Genomic DNA, 16,708 nt, shown 5'->3' on the forward strand with positions numbered 1-16,708 from the left:
AATTACATAAATAAGACGAGCCGCGGTGATCATGGATTAAACTGCTGTCGGCATCAACACGCACATTGAGAGAACATCCAAACAAAGCCTTGGCAATTCATAAAATACTTTCTGAGGTTAACAAACAATCTGTCGGCTTTGTTCATCGGGCCACAGCCTCTCATGACCCGTTCGCTGTGTCCCGTCTGATCACATCATTTTACGGTCCAAAGTTTTTTCACGGAGACAGCCGGCACTTTCCAGTACGCAGAGAACAATTAGCCCAACCCTAATGTTCTCATGTGATATATTTACTTAGCGTTTTACAAGGGAAATAAATTTGAGGTAGAAAGGCAACATGGGTAATGGAGGAAGTCTCAAAGGGGATGCTATGCTGAATCGCAGCCAAATTCCCTCTTTGTATCACTCACATGACCTCCAAATGACTAATTCCCGCTTCCAATGTCTTTCTGCAGCTTATGTCTCATAAAAGACACCCACCAGCCCCAGGCTAGACCTTACACTGAATGAATCGACCCAGACTGACTTCCCATTCCTCTTTTCTTAATTTTTTTTTCTTTACGGGTTTTCCTTTACTGGTCTATTGCATTATAAATGTTTTTAGCACTGATGCGTGGCTGAACATTTTATGCATTCTGCTCACACTGACTTCTTAGATGTCCAACCTAGAACCTTATACTTTAATTCAAGTTCATCCAATTGGAAGTACGACTTGTTTTTTGCCCGGTCTTGTCATTGGCAGGTATCAGTCTGTGAGAGGCATTTTGATGTCTGTGTTAAACCGTGCAACGTTTCCATGCAGCACCTTAAGATTGGAAAAATAATATGGAAGACAATACAAGCTGCCTTTTTTTCTCAAGAATTGCATTAATCATTAATGTGGCTCTCCTTTCCATTACAGATTGATACATTTATTTATTCAAATGCATTTTTAGGAAGGTCATAGCTCCTCCATGTGGCTTGTTTGGTGTTTTATCCATCATTCGTGTCGTCTCAAAGGTAACCTGAGCTCATATGAGCAGGCTCAGTAAGTGCCAGGATTCCTGCAGTTGCATCAGGTCTGGAGATAAAGTGGAGACCACTTTAGGTGAACATTATAAAAATGTTGTGGCCCCAATGGTTAACTTTTACAAAAGTTATTCTCTCCTTCATATCTAATTAGACCCCAGATTTTTTTCTTGAGCAAAGAGACCATCTCGCTCTCAGCAAGCCCATATGTTCAACACATAAGTACACTATAATTTTTTATTGTAGTGGACATGTAACTTCTGGGTAAAATTTTAAAGACTTTCTGGACACATCAGGTTGTTATAATGTTTCATTAACACATTCCAGATTTTTGTATACTGCCATACTTATTGTATGTTCCACCCAAACGTCTGGCAAGTGTAAAGCCTGACTGCCAATTTAACAAAGAATAAAGCAGAGTATTGCAAAGTACGAACTACCAGTGTTAACTGTGTAATATCTTATCACAAACCATGCTGTACTATGGCAGCATTTCAGACAACCTGGCCCAATCAATCAATACTTTGTGTATTACGTCCACTCAATGTGAAGAGGATTGAAATGAGATTTGAAGTGCAGAAACATTTATTATGAGTGAAAAAAGTGTTCTAAAGCACAATCTTACACAAACAACTTCAGAGTAATTTAATGTTACGAAGGAATATGCATGTTTTCCTGAACGTACCACAGTATTTTCCTTATAATTATTTGATTATAAATTAGCCCAGCGAAATGAGAGTCTGGCATATAGGAGACAGCAAAATTAATTACTTACCATAAAACTAATGCGTTTAAAGCTGACCAGATGATTGATATCATAAATACTTTCCACATTTCTGAAATTACAGCCCAGGGTTTGTTTTGGATTATGTTTTATCTAAGATGTTTTGAGTAAAACACTAAACCTGAGTACCTATTTACAAAGAAAATGTGATGTGTGACAGGAAGGAACCTAATCAGACATTGTGAGATGGTTACGGCAAAAGGTGAACATGTCCCCATCTCCAAAATGCCCTCCTGGAACATTAATACTGATATGCATGACTGGAGGTTTGCTTTCGTCTATATTTCCTCTATATTTCGTCTATATTCCTGGCAGAAGTAGAGAGGGTTTGCTAGGAAAAGTTTTGCATGAACATCCTTCCCTTTCCTTTCCTCTGAAGACATCATTGGTTTGGAAACACATGGAATCTGGACGTAAGGAAATTTACCTTCAGGATCCATTGAAGAAAGCCCTGGTATTAAGGCACATTTTAAGACCAGGTTCATAAAACCCGCTACACTTGCAGAGTTGGGTAACTGTGGAGCAACATCTTGCTTTGGGTGGCTCCCTGCCAACCCTGGCATCTTCATCCAATTCTCCATGCTGGGTTTTCTATTTGAACCTTCAGCCTGGGATTTCACAGCACCTGCCAGTGATTTGGTTAATATGTTTTTCCACCTGCTACCTCAGGTTTGCCCCCTGCTCATTCCCCCAACCGCTCGACCAACCTTGCCTCTTGGCACATAGACCGTACGTTGTGGCTTTGAACAATCCCAATTTGGGACAACCAAGAAACCACATTAAACGGTTTTTGTAAATGTGGCCCCACATCTGCTCTGCAGCAACCGTCAAGGCTGCCTTTTGCTATTCTACCATCTATCAATGTCTCCTTTCCCATCGTCACACCCCAGTCATTTTATTAGCACACTTTTACATTAATCTACAGGAAAATTATATCTTGGTGATGACACTGGTTTCAACCTTGTCTGTGATTTACAGCACTGGTACAGTAAATAAGCTACACTGTCTGTTTCTGAAAATACAACTAGCACCAGGCCGTGGTAACAGTGTAAGCCCCAAAATCCGTTAAAATTATTGTTAATAAATCATCTGAGATTCTATCAAAAGGATGCGCATCTATTGTTAAACCTAGAATCGTTTTTGTTTAAGGATGAAAGTACTTTAGCATGCAATATAATACATCAATTGGAAAGAACAAATGGCATGAGAAAAGAATTATAATTCGGTCCATCTGCGATCCACATGTAGATGTGCAAAATGTAATTAGTAACTGTTATATCCATTTGCTTTAATCTCCTATGAATTGTTGGAATAAAGCTCATAGTATGTACTAGCATCAGCAAAATGAAAACACACTCCGATAATTGCTAATGACTGTTAGCTCGAAGTTCAGGAGACAACACTCACTCTTCCTAAGACGAACTACTGAACTGCAGGTTGCTTTGGCATCATTCCACACATTCAATTTCCAAGTGTCTTCTCAAGGTCACAAAAAAATAAGCGCTCCGTCAAATTCACAGGGTCTCCATTTGCCACTATCTCAAATTTCACTTGAGGTTTCTCAGATATTAACAAATATGACATGGGAGCAGGGTGCACCTTAGTTGCAGAGAAGAAACATTTTGAAGATGGTAAAAAAGAGAAAATGTTGAGATGGAATTCTCTGATGACTTCCTGAACCACTGGTCAAACAGGAAGATAACTAGATTGGATGTTCTCTCGTTAAATCCTGCTGGTAGACACCTGGTGTACACCTCACACTGTGTGAGCTCTCTTACTCTGCCAAGAGACGAAGAGACTTGCGCTTTAACAGATTTAAATGACAAAAAGGAAGCATGATTGCATGTCTGTCCTACATGTTACACTGATTTACGTAAAAATAAAACAAGTACAATAAAATGTACCGTCATTTATAAATCACGGATCCAAAAGTTATGGCTGAAAATAACAGTTATGTAAATAAACAGTATGTGGCAGAATTATCATTTAATAGGTGAAAGGCTGAAGGGATCTCATATGCCTACATTATATGGAATATTAGCTTATTGTTTCATGCCTTGGTATGTCAATTGTAGCATACACTGAAAACAGTCTGCTACAAAGTCTCCACATGTTCTCACGGCAATGCATATGATTTTTTGATACAATGTAAAACCTTTTGATTATGTGCAGTCTGAGGAACAGATACAGTAGCACAGTATATACAAGTCAGGAGTTGAATTTTATGCAGTTTTTTGGAGGGAAATTACAAAAAAAAAAAAAAAATACGTTTGTGTTAAAATAAAGAATGAAATCGGGTCTCCTACCTCAAACACAAATGTATAAAATTTCCTCTTGGGCCCAAAAGATGTTTTTGATAAAGATACGGTCATAGTCTGCCCCCAACATCCTACACAGCTGCGTACAACACGTGTTATGTCGCCAGTTACATATCTGATCTATCTGTAGTATTACTTACATGTAGTGTTTGAAGAATGGCAGTTTATTATGTGCACAAAATTGGGTGGATGCTGGAGATAATCGCGACGGTGAAATGCGAGGGGTGTCTGTGACAGTTACTCTAATATCGTAAAATGCGTCAGTGTTTTATAGCTGATCCTTGTGTCGACAACAACCCAGCAAGTGCAATCGTGCCATTCTTTAACTGCTTCAGGAATGCAAGGACTGTAAATCAGACTTAATTAGGGATCTTACTGGCAGGTGAGTATGTGTAACACGGAAGGGCCTAAGGTCTGTGTAAGTCGTAAAGATATCCCTGTAGATGCGAGCCAAATCATGGTGCACCAAGTCCATTTCCATTTACATGTGTGATTAACATAAAAGCAGAGCCAAATGTTTATTTATAACGGTGCTTTGAGAAGAATGTCAATCCTGTTCTGAACAGAACACATATTTTACGCTACATAAAATAAGATTACACGTTGTAGACGTTGTAGGCCTGTTTGAGAATAAATAAAGTTGACTGTGTAGTCTCATCAATTTTGCCTTCAGATAGTAAGATGGTAAAAACACCCTGATCTCCTTTAAAGTATGCAGACTGAAATTATTAGGAAAAAATATGCCAGGATTTATTCAACAGCTACCACAAAACTATTTGCAATGGAGATCAGACTTTTCAGAAAGACCTAGAAGGATGCAGTGATATGACTTTAATAGAAACCTATGAGTATTTTTAAGCTTCGGAAGTTTATGTACAAGATTAGATTTGGTTTAAATCAGAACAGTTTATTGTGCATGTGTACAGTTAAGAGTTAGCCCCCCTACTCCGTTTAGAGAGAATACTATGCAGTTGTATGAGGCACATATCCAGTATTTTTTAATTATATGTCCACATAATGTTCTTCCCTTGTGCTTCACCTTGAAAGAAGGACATATAGAGACACAATGTCACAGCATATACTGGGAATGTACATATTCAGCAATGAGTTACTTTATAATAACTGGAAAGGTTATGATTATGATGCTGACATCATTTAGGGCAAGTTGGTGAGTAATGCACAAGCACAGCTGCAAATGGATTGCAGTGAAAAGGCAGCAACATGCCAGAAAAATCACAAAGCAATAACTTGGCTTGTAGATACCAAAAGACATATAGACGTTACAAAAGCGGAAGGTTTGGTATTTTGACATTGTGATGAGTGAGAGAAAGTTGACTCCCGTGTAAGGTAAACCGATATATGAACTATAGTTGTTGACTGATTACCACTGTATCCTGAAAATACATATGTACATATTTGTATATAAACTTATGTCAGGCTATTCAATAACAGAAAGTAAATCACATGCCAGAATATATGAACACAGATATGGTAGGAGCTCTGGAGTAGATAAACATTGTTTTTTCCATCTTACTGCACACTCAGATGTATTAAAGAGGCTGATTATTATGAAGCTAAACATAACATTAAATTTATCTTTAATGAACGACAGTGATTAGAAGAAAACAAACATTACTCTTATACATTTGTTTTTTAGCCATACTGGATATTTTATAGATTTTGTATCCCAAAATCAGCAGCCATCTGTTTCGCCATGAGGGCCTTGAGTTCACTTTAAGTAGAAGCAGGTGCAGTTTGTAGTACAAACTATGCATAATTAAGCACAATCAAACGTTCAACGGCGATTTCTTGCAGTAATAAATAAAGAATGACACCTGTTCTATGAAAAACAATGTTGGTTTCTTCGGAATAGCACAGCAATTTAAAATGTCTTTGTCTTATTTTACAACTACAAGGATTCATATCACAACACATTAGGTCTTTACAGCAGGGAGTTTGGGATTTAACCTGAATTTAGCTTCATGATTGGAGGAGAGGAGTCTGAAAATAGTCTATTAAAGGAATCAGTCATGAACCAAGTACTGTACTTAACTAAAAGATGATGAAAGATTCATAAAATCAGGATTCAGAAGACCCACTGAAACGTCAGCTGTACATCTGGGATCCACATGACAAACGTCAACTACAGTATGTTAATGAAACAGCACTTCCTAATTACATATTTAGTTATTTTACTTTCAAAACTGTATGCTGTGCAACTTTTTGTATACACAGTTGCTATGACACATTCACAACAATCCATAAAGTTTCACAAACTGGCCAAACTGCATTGCAAACGTGCTGTGAGATTCTGTTACTGCTGCAGGTCACAGAAATCATTAACAGCTCCCGAGAAAAAGTTCTATTCTTAAGACAGAGGAGACCAACAGGCAGGATTCATTAATATTGCCAAATGAGCAAGTATGATTTTAGCAATGATGAATAGTTAGAAGAGTTCTCTGACCGGTTTGGCAGGTGGTGGTAACCCTGTAGGACAGTGTTTCCCAGTCTGGTCCTTGGGGACCACAGACAGTCTATGTTTGTGCATGTGGACTGTCTGGCAGGGAGCTCAGGAGCAAAAATGTGGACTAACTGTGGATCCCCGAGTACTGGACTGGGAGACACTGCTATAGGGCGTTACATAGATATAGTAAACTGCTTGTGACACAGATAATAATCAAATGGAGGAACTGGTCTAATCAAAGAAGTCAGTGACCCAGTTTGCTTTAAACCTTGTCCTCACTACATGAACAGTTAGTACATAAATTCCAAGGAAAAATAGCTTTCACTCTCCCCGATGCACTGGTTAAGAAAATCAGTTAACTGGTCACTGTCTAAATTTAATCACCCCAAGCAAAATAAATCAGGGCTTACTATGAGTAAACTGAGGATATACTTGGTCAAGCCTGAAGAAAAAAAAATAAAATTCCTGGAGTCATTTCACAAGAAACAGTTTTAGTTACATGTCATTGGCTAAGAGCACCAACCCCCCCCACACCCCCCACGGTAAGGAACGCACTGTGCTCAGACACCACCTGAGGACAATTAATCTAATGTTTCAAGACTCTGGGTTCAACAGATGACTTCTTGGTGATAGAGGGAATTGGAATATCTGGGGGAATATTCAAAAGGTTAGCCCAACAAACACACATGCAAACCAAGAGAGCTGAGCAATTTTGATGATATAATTACATGAACAGCCACATTTTTGAAATGACTTGAAAGAAATTAATTTCTTAAATCCTCTAATCAGTGCAAAGAAAAAAAAAGTTATATTTGCGGTTACGCTGTTATCATAATCATAACCTTGTATTCCCGCAATTACTATACATTCTTTGGTCAGCATACTTACATCTCTGCACACATTTATACTGGGCAATAATAACACAATGAAATAGTTTACAAATGTCACTAATAACTACAGCACAGGACTCTGAGAATGCTGAATTACAGTATTTGCATAATTAGACTTAGAAATGGTGTCTCACTGGGTGGGATTCCTTCCATAGTCAAAAGACATGCAGTTAGACAAATTGGTGCCTCTAAATTGTCCAAAGTGCATGATTGTGTTTGTGCCCTAAGATGGACTGACATACTTTCCAGAAGGTGCCTGTGTCATTAGACATATACTTCAGGTAACTCTGAGCAGGACGAGTGGTTAGAACACAGACCATGACCGATACAAGAAGTTAGATGGATGGAAATAATCACTTTTATGCAAAGCTGTATGCAATTATTCATACCCAGTTCCCGCCTGACTATTTCGACGAGCAACTCAAATTAAAAACCTTACTTCCGACTACCAGAGAAGCAACATTTGGCCTAAAAATCCATGCCCTTAACCACTGTGTAACCTTTGGACCAAATAATGATGAGATAATGAATTGTAATTTAAAGTATAGCTCTAAATCTCATTCTCCTGTAAAAAAAATGAAGGGAATGAAGATGCATGAACATGCATGCAGTGTTTTGCACCCCCTTTTCTGGTTAAAATTCATTTATCAGTTTTCATATCTAATTATGTTCCTTATATAGATGACTATGTCACCAGTCACAGTGAGTCTATGTAACATTTTTGGAAAGAATTATTCACTATGCGTTGATATGCCCAGGCATACGTCAGCTTTAATTGCTATGTGCAAACTTCCGTTTCCACTGGTTTTATGAACCTCTGAGTGTTACTTTGACATCCTTATTTTAATAGAGCTATGAGTGGCTGCTCTCCTGAACAATGGAGTTGTTATGTTTCATTCTTGTTAGAGATCACATTGCTGAACTAAGCATTCCATTTGATTTAGTTACAAAGGTGAGGGCCGGTTTTTAGGTCCATGGGTACGCAAGTGGGTGGTTTCATATTGGTTATTTGATGCCTGCCCACAGCAGCCAGAAACGGGGAAATTGATTATTTACCTTCCTTACTGTGCCTGTTCTGCTTTGATCTCACTTGGCCCGTCTTGCCTTTTGAAGTTGGTGTTTGCAAAATCTCAGCCAAGATCCCGAAATCGAATTACCCATTTCTAGAAAGATTCATTTCTAGAAATATTCACCCTTTGAAAATACATTATATATTTTAAAACTTGGCTCCGAGTCATTTTTAGGATTCTCTACTGACATTTTTAGCTAGTGATGTCAAGAAGCTATGATGTAGCGCAGGATAAAAATCCATCCCAGCAAGGTTCATCAAACCCCTCAGTGTCCCAATTCTTATCCAACACCATGCGGACGTCTCTATGGTAACTTTTTCCATTCACTGTTGACGTTTCAGTCTCTATGCAGCCATGCAGACAAGAAGAATGGAGCTGAATTCACCATGTTCAGAATGTAGCTTTGATGGTGACTTTATGATCCATTTTCCATTATGAATTTTGATGACCGTTCTGTTACTCTATTTAATTTTACTTGAATATCATCCAGTAAAACGACAAAAAAAAAAATCCTCTTTGTGTTGCCAGTTTGCTGAAGCTTTTTAGCATAATACTAACCTTGGGAATCAAATATGCCAATTTTCTGATTCACAATTGAGTGAAAAAAAATTATGAAAATTGAAGGCTTATGGAAGCATCCAGAATATGAGGCTTGGGTTGCATAATGTTATATTTGTGTAGACAGACTGTGTTAACTGTACAAATGAATCCCAGATGGATCTTTTGCATTTCACTCATCCTGAATCAGTAAGGCCTCCTCTATTCTTGCCTTTACGGCAGGTGCATTTGTAGTAACGTTTTCTCATAAAAGCTTCAGCGTTCCTGCCTGTGATTCTCCAGATCTGGACATGTGTTCTCCTCGCCTTCCCTCTGCGTCTCTGGCTGCAGGCTGTACTACGCCAAACCTTCTCCCAGGCAATGCAGGCAGCAAAGGCCGGCAAAAACGCAAGGGTTCAGGGAGGCCTATATGTTATCTTATAACTGGACACAAAAATAGAGTTCTGAAAATGTGTCCAGACTGACAAGGCACTTAATCAGGGAATGCAGTCTTTGCAGCAAAGTACTTTGATAAGTAATGTAAGAAGTTAGTCTTATTTAACCACTAACCACCCAATTAAACTGATTGCAACATCCCCTTTAAGTAAAACAATACATTTCGACCCACTGGGGAGGATCACGGAACACTTTTCAGAGTTAAACAAAATGTAACATTCATTCAATGTTGAATGTCATTTCATATCACCTGGACAGAAACCATATCTATATTGCCATATCGATTCCTTTAAGCCTAGTACCTACCTTGATAGCTTAAACGAAAGTAACTGCAGCCTGCAAAGCTAGTAATTACTGAATTACTAACAACTATGCATCCATCATCTAACTGACCCCCATAATGAGGGTGATGGGGGGAGGGGGGTAGCCTATTCCAGGCAGTATAGCACACATGGCTAAGTTGGATGGTAAACAGGATGACAGTATATCTCAGGGCACATGCATGCACACACATCATACTGTGTGGGCAACCTAGAGACATCACTTAGTCTAACTGCATGTATTTGTGTGCAGACTGGATGGAGTGCCTGGAGGAAACCTTCAGAACCCAGAAGGGAACAGGCAAATTCAGAGCGTAAGTGGGACTCAAATCCCCAACCCTGGAGGTGCCAGGCAACAGTACGACCCACTGAGCCGCTGACCCGGGTCAATTAGTACCCAAAGATCTAATCCATATGCAATCAATCATCCTTTAACAGTCAAAAGTAGTTTAATTGTCCGTGGAGACTTGTCTTTACCAAGCTATATAAAATTCAAATAGCAAATAAAAAAAATTAAAAAAATCAAAAGAAAAAAGAATTATAGTACAAGATCCATTTTCCCAGAAGGACTTATTTAGGCGGGAAAAGCATGGAGCCAATTCCACGATTCACATGGCAGGATCCTAGACAGGATGCCAGTCCATCACCAGGATCACGTGGACACAATAATAGCGGTTTGTATAAAGAAACACACGCAAAAACCATACACATACAGAGTAGGAGTGTGATTTAATGGGTTTCTGAGGCAACAATGCTAATGACTGAGCCACCAAGCTATGCTATAACCAGAGAAATATGTTTAAAAGACTTGACTAATTCTTAAATATATTTATTGGCATTACTAGATATAATTCACTCATAGCTTAGATAAATTAACATGCACTGTTGCTGTCAGTTTCATAATGGCTGTGCCCTTAGATAGTCATTGATCCATTTGAGACGTAGGTACATAGCAGCCAAGACGCTAAAGTCTATTTACTTAATATCTTGTGGTCAAAGTTACTTTTGATAAAGGGCACTTTCATCTACGTCACAATAATCTGGAGTAATGGGATATAACTTCTAAAAATTCAAATAAAATGCTACATGCATATAAGCAATGAAAACCCCTCCCAACAACGAATGTTTTCAATTTGTCCAACTTACCAGGCACTGTCTAATGATACAGTAGGTCCTCATTTAAATTGTATAGACGCATCATATTTCCCCAGCACCGCGGCTGCGGCACTCGTGAGGCGGATTTTTTTTCTTCTTCTTTCGACCGTAACAGCCTCCAGGGGGCATACGAGTGCATTACAGATCTTATCGCATTTAAACGGAAGTGCTGCTTTCTAAATAAAATTAATCTACAAAATAGCACAACCATGTTATAACATGCAAATACTATTGAATTACTCTTTAGGGAAAATTATATAATGCTTTTGTGACGCAGAACAATAATGTACAGTTTGTTTTAAATGTAGAGTATATAGAACACATTTTATGGAAATTACAAAAAAAGGACTGAGCGTCCTATATGCTTTTAAAATGTCTTTAAAAATGAAAAATTATATTAGTGGAAACCTTAATTTTCCCCAATTTCGTTATGCTTGCAAATCCATTAAGTGTTTTTATGATTGTCAGGTAATCAGGCAAAGACCACTTTGTTAATGGTAATGTAGACTGGCGTTAAAAGTTTTTGGAGTCTTAGAAAGATGTTTGCTTACTTGTCCATTGTAAATATGCAGCTGTGTATATCCATCCATCCATTTTCCATAACCGCTTACGCAGAGCAGAGCTGTGGTCAGTACGTCTGGAGCCTGTCCGAGGCAGCGCCGGGCACAGGCCGGAAGGGACGCCGTGCACGCACACTCATTCGAAGGGCATTTTTAAAAGCCAACAGTCCACTGAAATCTTTGGACCATGATGGAAAACCAGAGTCCACAGAGGAAAACCAAAGGAACTTGGGGAGAACATAATAACTCTACACACACATACAGGGAAAAAAATCCAACACGCAACCCTTGAGGTGTAGGGGCACAGTGACAGCCATTATGCCACAGGCTGTATACACTTAAAAATAAAAGCTAAACACACTTGCCAGGACTTAGTAAATTCATTACAAACCAGTATAGTCAATGGTGTATTGTGTATCTTGGGTGTGGTGGTGGTGGTGGTGTGTGTGTGTGTGTGGGGGGGGTGGGGGGGTGGGCTAATTCAGGTTTGGGTTTAAAAAAAAAAAAAACTAATTCAAGACATGTTGCAAAACAAAATATCCCACACTTGTTAGTAAGCAAGTCCAAGTTGGTTACAATTCCTGACATCTAAAAGATAAATGTTTATAAGACAGTTTTATTTTTTCCCCATTATTTACAGCTACGGTTTATGATGTGTTGATTTCGTTACGGCTTTCTTCGTTGCTTGGATTCATCTCGTTATAGTACACGTGAAACTCATAAAAAGGAGCACAGGCAAACCCAAGGAGCTAATTTAGACGCTACAGGTATGAATGGGAACAGGTGTTCAGTTTCAGAATAATACACGATTTGTAAATGGACGTCCACTAAAACAAATATATATCGGTGACTCTCGATAATTCAACCTGAAACATGGCATTTCACCAACACTTATGATTTACTCACTTCTGACCACGTGGAAAATATATACTGTAAGAACGTTCTAAACAGCAACTTGTCGCTGCACGTGAATCTACAATAATCCACAATGCCAATTACCGAAATGAAGTGGGCTACATTAAAAAGTACGTATAAAAGTACGGATAAACTGTTGTCTAGTTAATTTAGGGATTTTCTCCCATAACACGCTTGACGACACTCCATAAAATGAGAACCTACAGTACGATTATCATAATTCCTGCATGCCCACTTGCCGAGACCACTGAAGACAGGGCAATCTGCACGGGCGGTGGACACTGGGGCTACCGACCCCCCTCCAAAAAAATAGAGATTCCCCTAAACACCAACCTTATCAAAATAAATGCATATCCTGCGGCAAATGTCCGGTCGCCACATTAACACAGCATACTATGCTCTATCGTTGACATATATAAAGTAATAACAGAACGATACTCCTACTAAATTAAAGGGCATGTAATGCATGCTGCCCATTCCCATCATTAAACAGAATACTAATTACTTGCATAATTTAATAGTGTTTTCATTCAAAATGTTATTCATTTCCTAGTTCGTCAAACTTTTTATCACCTTGTTCTATAAGTGAAACATTTAAAAAATAATAATATAACTACGAATTCCACCATTTCAAATACAAAAACAGCATGCCGCATTAGTTCGGATAGATTGGGTGTCTTTGAATTACCTCAGGGTCCACTGGAGTGTATCTGATGTCCATAAGCTGCAGCTCATGAGAAAACAGTTCATTAATACCAGATGCACTCGATGTTAATATCTCATTTCTCTTTTTTTGCACAAGTTCGCGTTGCACTTCAGACCGCAGATCCAGGTAGCAGAAAAGAGTTACCAAATGCAAAAAAAGAGACAATACAAAGAATCCCAGGAAGATCTTACTGTTCTTACACTGACTCCTGCACATGCAGGTTGAAGGAAGCTGAGGTCTGAATGGTAACTTTTCTATCAATCCTTTAAATGCCATAGTTATATGTATTTTCGGGTATTGCTATTTTGGCATAATCAGTTCTTTTCTATGGTCTGATCCACGACTGATCAGTAACTTTAATTCACAAACCCACATGAAAACTGCAACTCTGATCCTCTGGCAGATCAAACTGCGCCAGGCAGCATGCAAATCGCGTCAATCACTACAAGCCCTGCGACTCCAGGGCCCGCCCCCCTCATCTCTAATTGGGGACTAGACGTGTTACGTTCATCTTACCCGGTCGTCCCCTCCCGTCGATTATCTTGTATACGCGACAATCTGCGAGTTTGCAAACTGAAGCATAACGCTATTTTTAACCACCGCGGACTCGGTGCCATTTGGAAACAATAATATAGTGCGCAGGTACAGGAAATGTGAGGCCGGAGTGTGGTGAAACAAGATACATTTAGCCCAAACAACTGTGATACTTGTGTTTGATTTTATTTTAAACAGCTTAACCCAAGGGGGAATGGTCTGCCTGTGATTGTGTTTATACGAGTGACAGCTGGAAGGAGTGCATGCATCGTGGTGCGTTGTGTAAAACAAAAAAAAAAAGAAAGAAAAAAAAAAACATGATAATAGTGCCGCTTAAATTTTAAAAGCTGCTCATCATTGCTTTGTGTTGCAGCCTGCACGCTCCGTGCCTCGGGTCGGTTTGACGTGAACTGTACTTAAAGATGTTTTTTTCCCCTTTTTCATAGTTTGACACAGGCTCCTTCAACGACTGCTCCTCCAGCTTTACAAGACATAATATGCTTTTTTGCACGCCAGTATTTGAATAGGAGTTGAATAATTCCTAGGTACAGATAACAGAAACCCTTTTTATATCTCTGACACATGTTCATGGTGAATAAGACACATGAGGGTGTGGTTGTGTCAAATGGCTTTACAGGTAACATGCAGACGGCGGTCTGCAGCAGAGTGAGGACACTTATATTACATACATTAGAACATTCTTTCCTATTCTGGTGCTTGGGGACCTGCGGACAGGCCACGTTTTTGCTCTGGAGCTGGGAGGGAGCAAAAATGTGGACTCTGACAGGGAGCTGTGAGGGAGCAAAAACATGGACCAAATGTGGTTCCCAGCGGAGCGGGTTGGTTGCTATTTTGGCATAATCCATTCTTTTCTATGATCTGATCCACAACTGATCAGTAATTTGCTGCATTATTAAACAAATCTACTATTTTTTCCCCACAGTACAGTGTTTCTGATTATCTCAGTTGTAAATTAAGCATGTTACAGTTACTCGTCAGCATATCTTCCATGTATACCACAATCACATACTTATCTAGTCATTACATTTACTAGTGTTTGCTAGCCTAATACTGCTTTGACTCAACAGCTCACACCTTCAGAGATTACCCTGGTCTCAGTTTATCCATCCATCACCATTTAATCCTAACTGGGGTCACAGAGCCTATCCCAGGAACAAGGGGAACCAACCCTGAGCAGTTGCCAACACTTCACAGGGCACACACACTATAGGCTTGCCACTCAACCTGCCCTGTACACTTTTGGACTGTGGGAGGAAACCCATGCAAACTGCACACATGCAGAAAGGACCCGGGACCAAAGCCAGGACCTTCTGGCTGTGAGGCAGCAGCAGTAACCACTGTGCCACCCAGTCTCAGATTAGTCTGTCTGATTGCCTGTTAATCATTCCCCACTTTATATGCTCTGTGTAATGGTATAAGATCCCGGTCACCTGAATAAGTGGTTATTGAAAATTTGCATGGATGTCCAGTATGTGTGTAATGCATTTGCTTTGACTGCGGTTTTGTGACTGGTAATTGCATGACTTAAAAAGCTTTGCTCATGATGGGTCCATTGTGCTAAAAGCATTTAGGCCTACCCATCAGAGAAAAAATGCCCAGGAGCTTCAGTGCGGATGTGAGACCTTCTTTGCCTTTACACATTTTTAATACCTCAGCCCCCATAAGCACCACACTTCCCTTAACGTGACACTTTTCAGTATTAACTGTTAAAATGTAAAGTTCGATTTATTTATTTATTATTGCGCGCCCAAATGGCTCTCAGATTTGCGCGGAGGTGTGCATTTCCCAGATGATTTAATCAAGCTGAATATCGAGATAATGGCCTGGCTCTAATGGAAATAATTAGGGCTTTCGGCCTGTCTGCCTGACACTAGCAGGGGTATTTACCGCGCTAGTTATTTTTACAGACCCCTCTGTGTCTTTGGCAGCCGGCGCACGTCCATGAACGTCGGTCTAATTACTACCATATTAAATATGTCGAGCATGCGCAAAATTCTCGGCATATAATTCCAGCACCTGTATTTCATGTTTAAAGCCTTATGCCACAAAGGAAGCGCCTCGGGGTTGGCTGCTAAAGTCGAAATTCTCATTAAAAATACCCAGATATAACTGCAACATAGAGATGCAATGTTCCGATGCACTATAATAACATCCCTGCCAGATTGACCATTCATTTTTTTTTAACTCATTCGTTAAAAAAGCCGTGCCAGCCAGGCTTCTCAGATGATGCCACGCACGCTTTCAGCAACCTGTTTCGATAACCCCTTCTTATACAGTATATGTCGTCGTGTAATTACCGCTATGTTATCTGGATCCATATCTTTTGCGTGATTTCTGGCCAGATGGAGCAGAGCGTATATTTCAAAGCGTCAGTATGAAAGGGCACGGAGCGTAGCAATAACACATGTACAGCAATAGATTTTCATACCCTCGAGTCTGTCACTTCAAAGGAAAGAACTAGTGTCATTTACGCAGCGTATCACTTTGAATGATAATTTACAACGCTATCTGCGTGCCAGTCAGCTGCGGAGCACGTATGCCGTGGTTGGTGGTCATGTCTCTTACTGTGATGTAGTACTTTTGAGTTTTATTTGCGATCAACTGACAAGAAAATAATGTTGCTTAAAATGGTATTTTAAAATATTTAAAAACACTTTTAAATTGGAAATGGATCCTCAGTAAGGGTATAGTTAGAAATGAATGGATGGGGGGGTGAGTCTTTACTGGGGGCGGGGCAAACATATACACAATATATATAGTTATTTGTGGCTTAAGCCAATAAATACACATTTATTTGGTGGGGGGAGGAGGGGTCTAACGCTAAAGGCTTTAGGCTTAATGTCAGGCCTGGTCATCAGATTCCCTCTGCACCTGAAGATGCATCAATTACAAGGATTTCTCCACTAGCCTGATGTTTCTCTGTATTCCCTGAATGTTTTTTATTGCACTTCTGGTCATTGAGCTGTCTTG

The 16,708-nt window shown here is 39.5% G+C and overlaps 1 protein-coding gene across 3 annotated transcripts in view; it reads right to left on the minus strand.

Annotated features, from left to right (window-relative positions):
• LOC111859801 (uncharacterized) overlaps nt 1-13,587 on the minus strand; it is a 52,738-nt gene extending 39,151 nt beyond the window's left edge. For all 3 annotated transcript variants that reach the window (XM_072717548.1, XM_072717547.1, XM_072717546.1), the window contains exon 1: nt 13,166-13,587. In XM_072717548.1, the coding sequence (XP_072573649.1) occupies nt 13,166-13,459 (294 nt within the window). In that variant the 5' untranslated portion in view covers nt 13,460-13,587. The remainder of the gene's footprint in view (nt 1-13,165) is intronic.
• Between the last annotated feature and the right edge of the window lie 3,121 nt (nt 13,588-16,708).

This window comes from Paramormyrops kingsleyae, chromosome 10 (genome assembly GCF_048594095.1).
Source record: "Paramormyrops kingsleyae isolate MSU_618 chromosome 10, PKINGS_0.4, whole genome shotgun sequence".
Classification (NCBI taxonomy): Eukaryota; Metazoa; Chordata; class Actinopteri; order Osteoglossiformes; family Mormyridae; genus Paramormyrops; species Paramormyrops kingsleyae.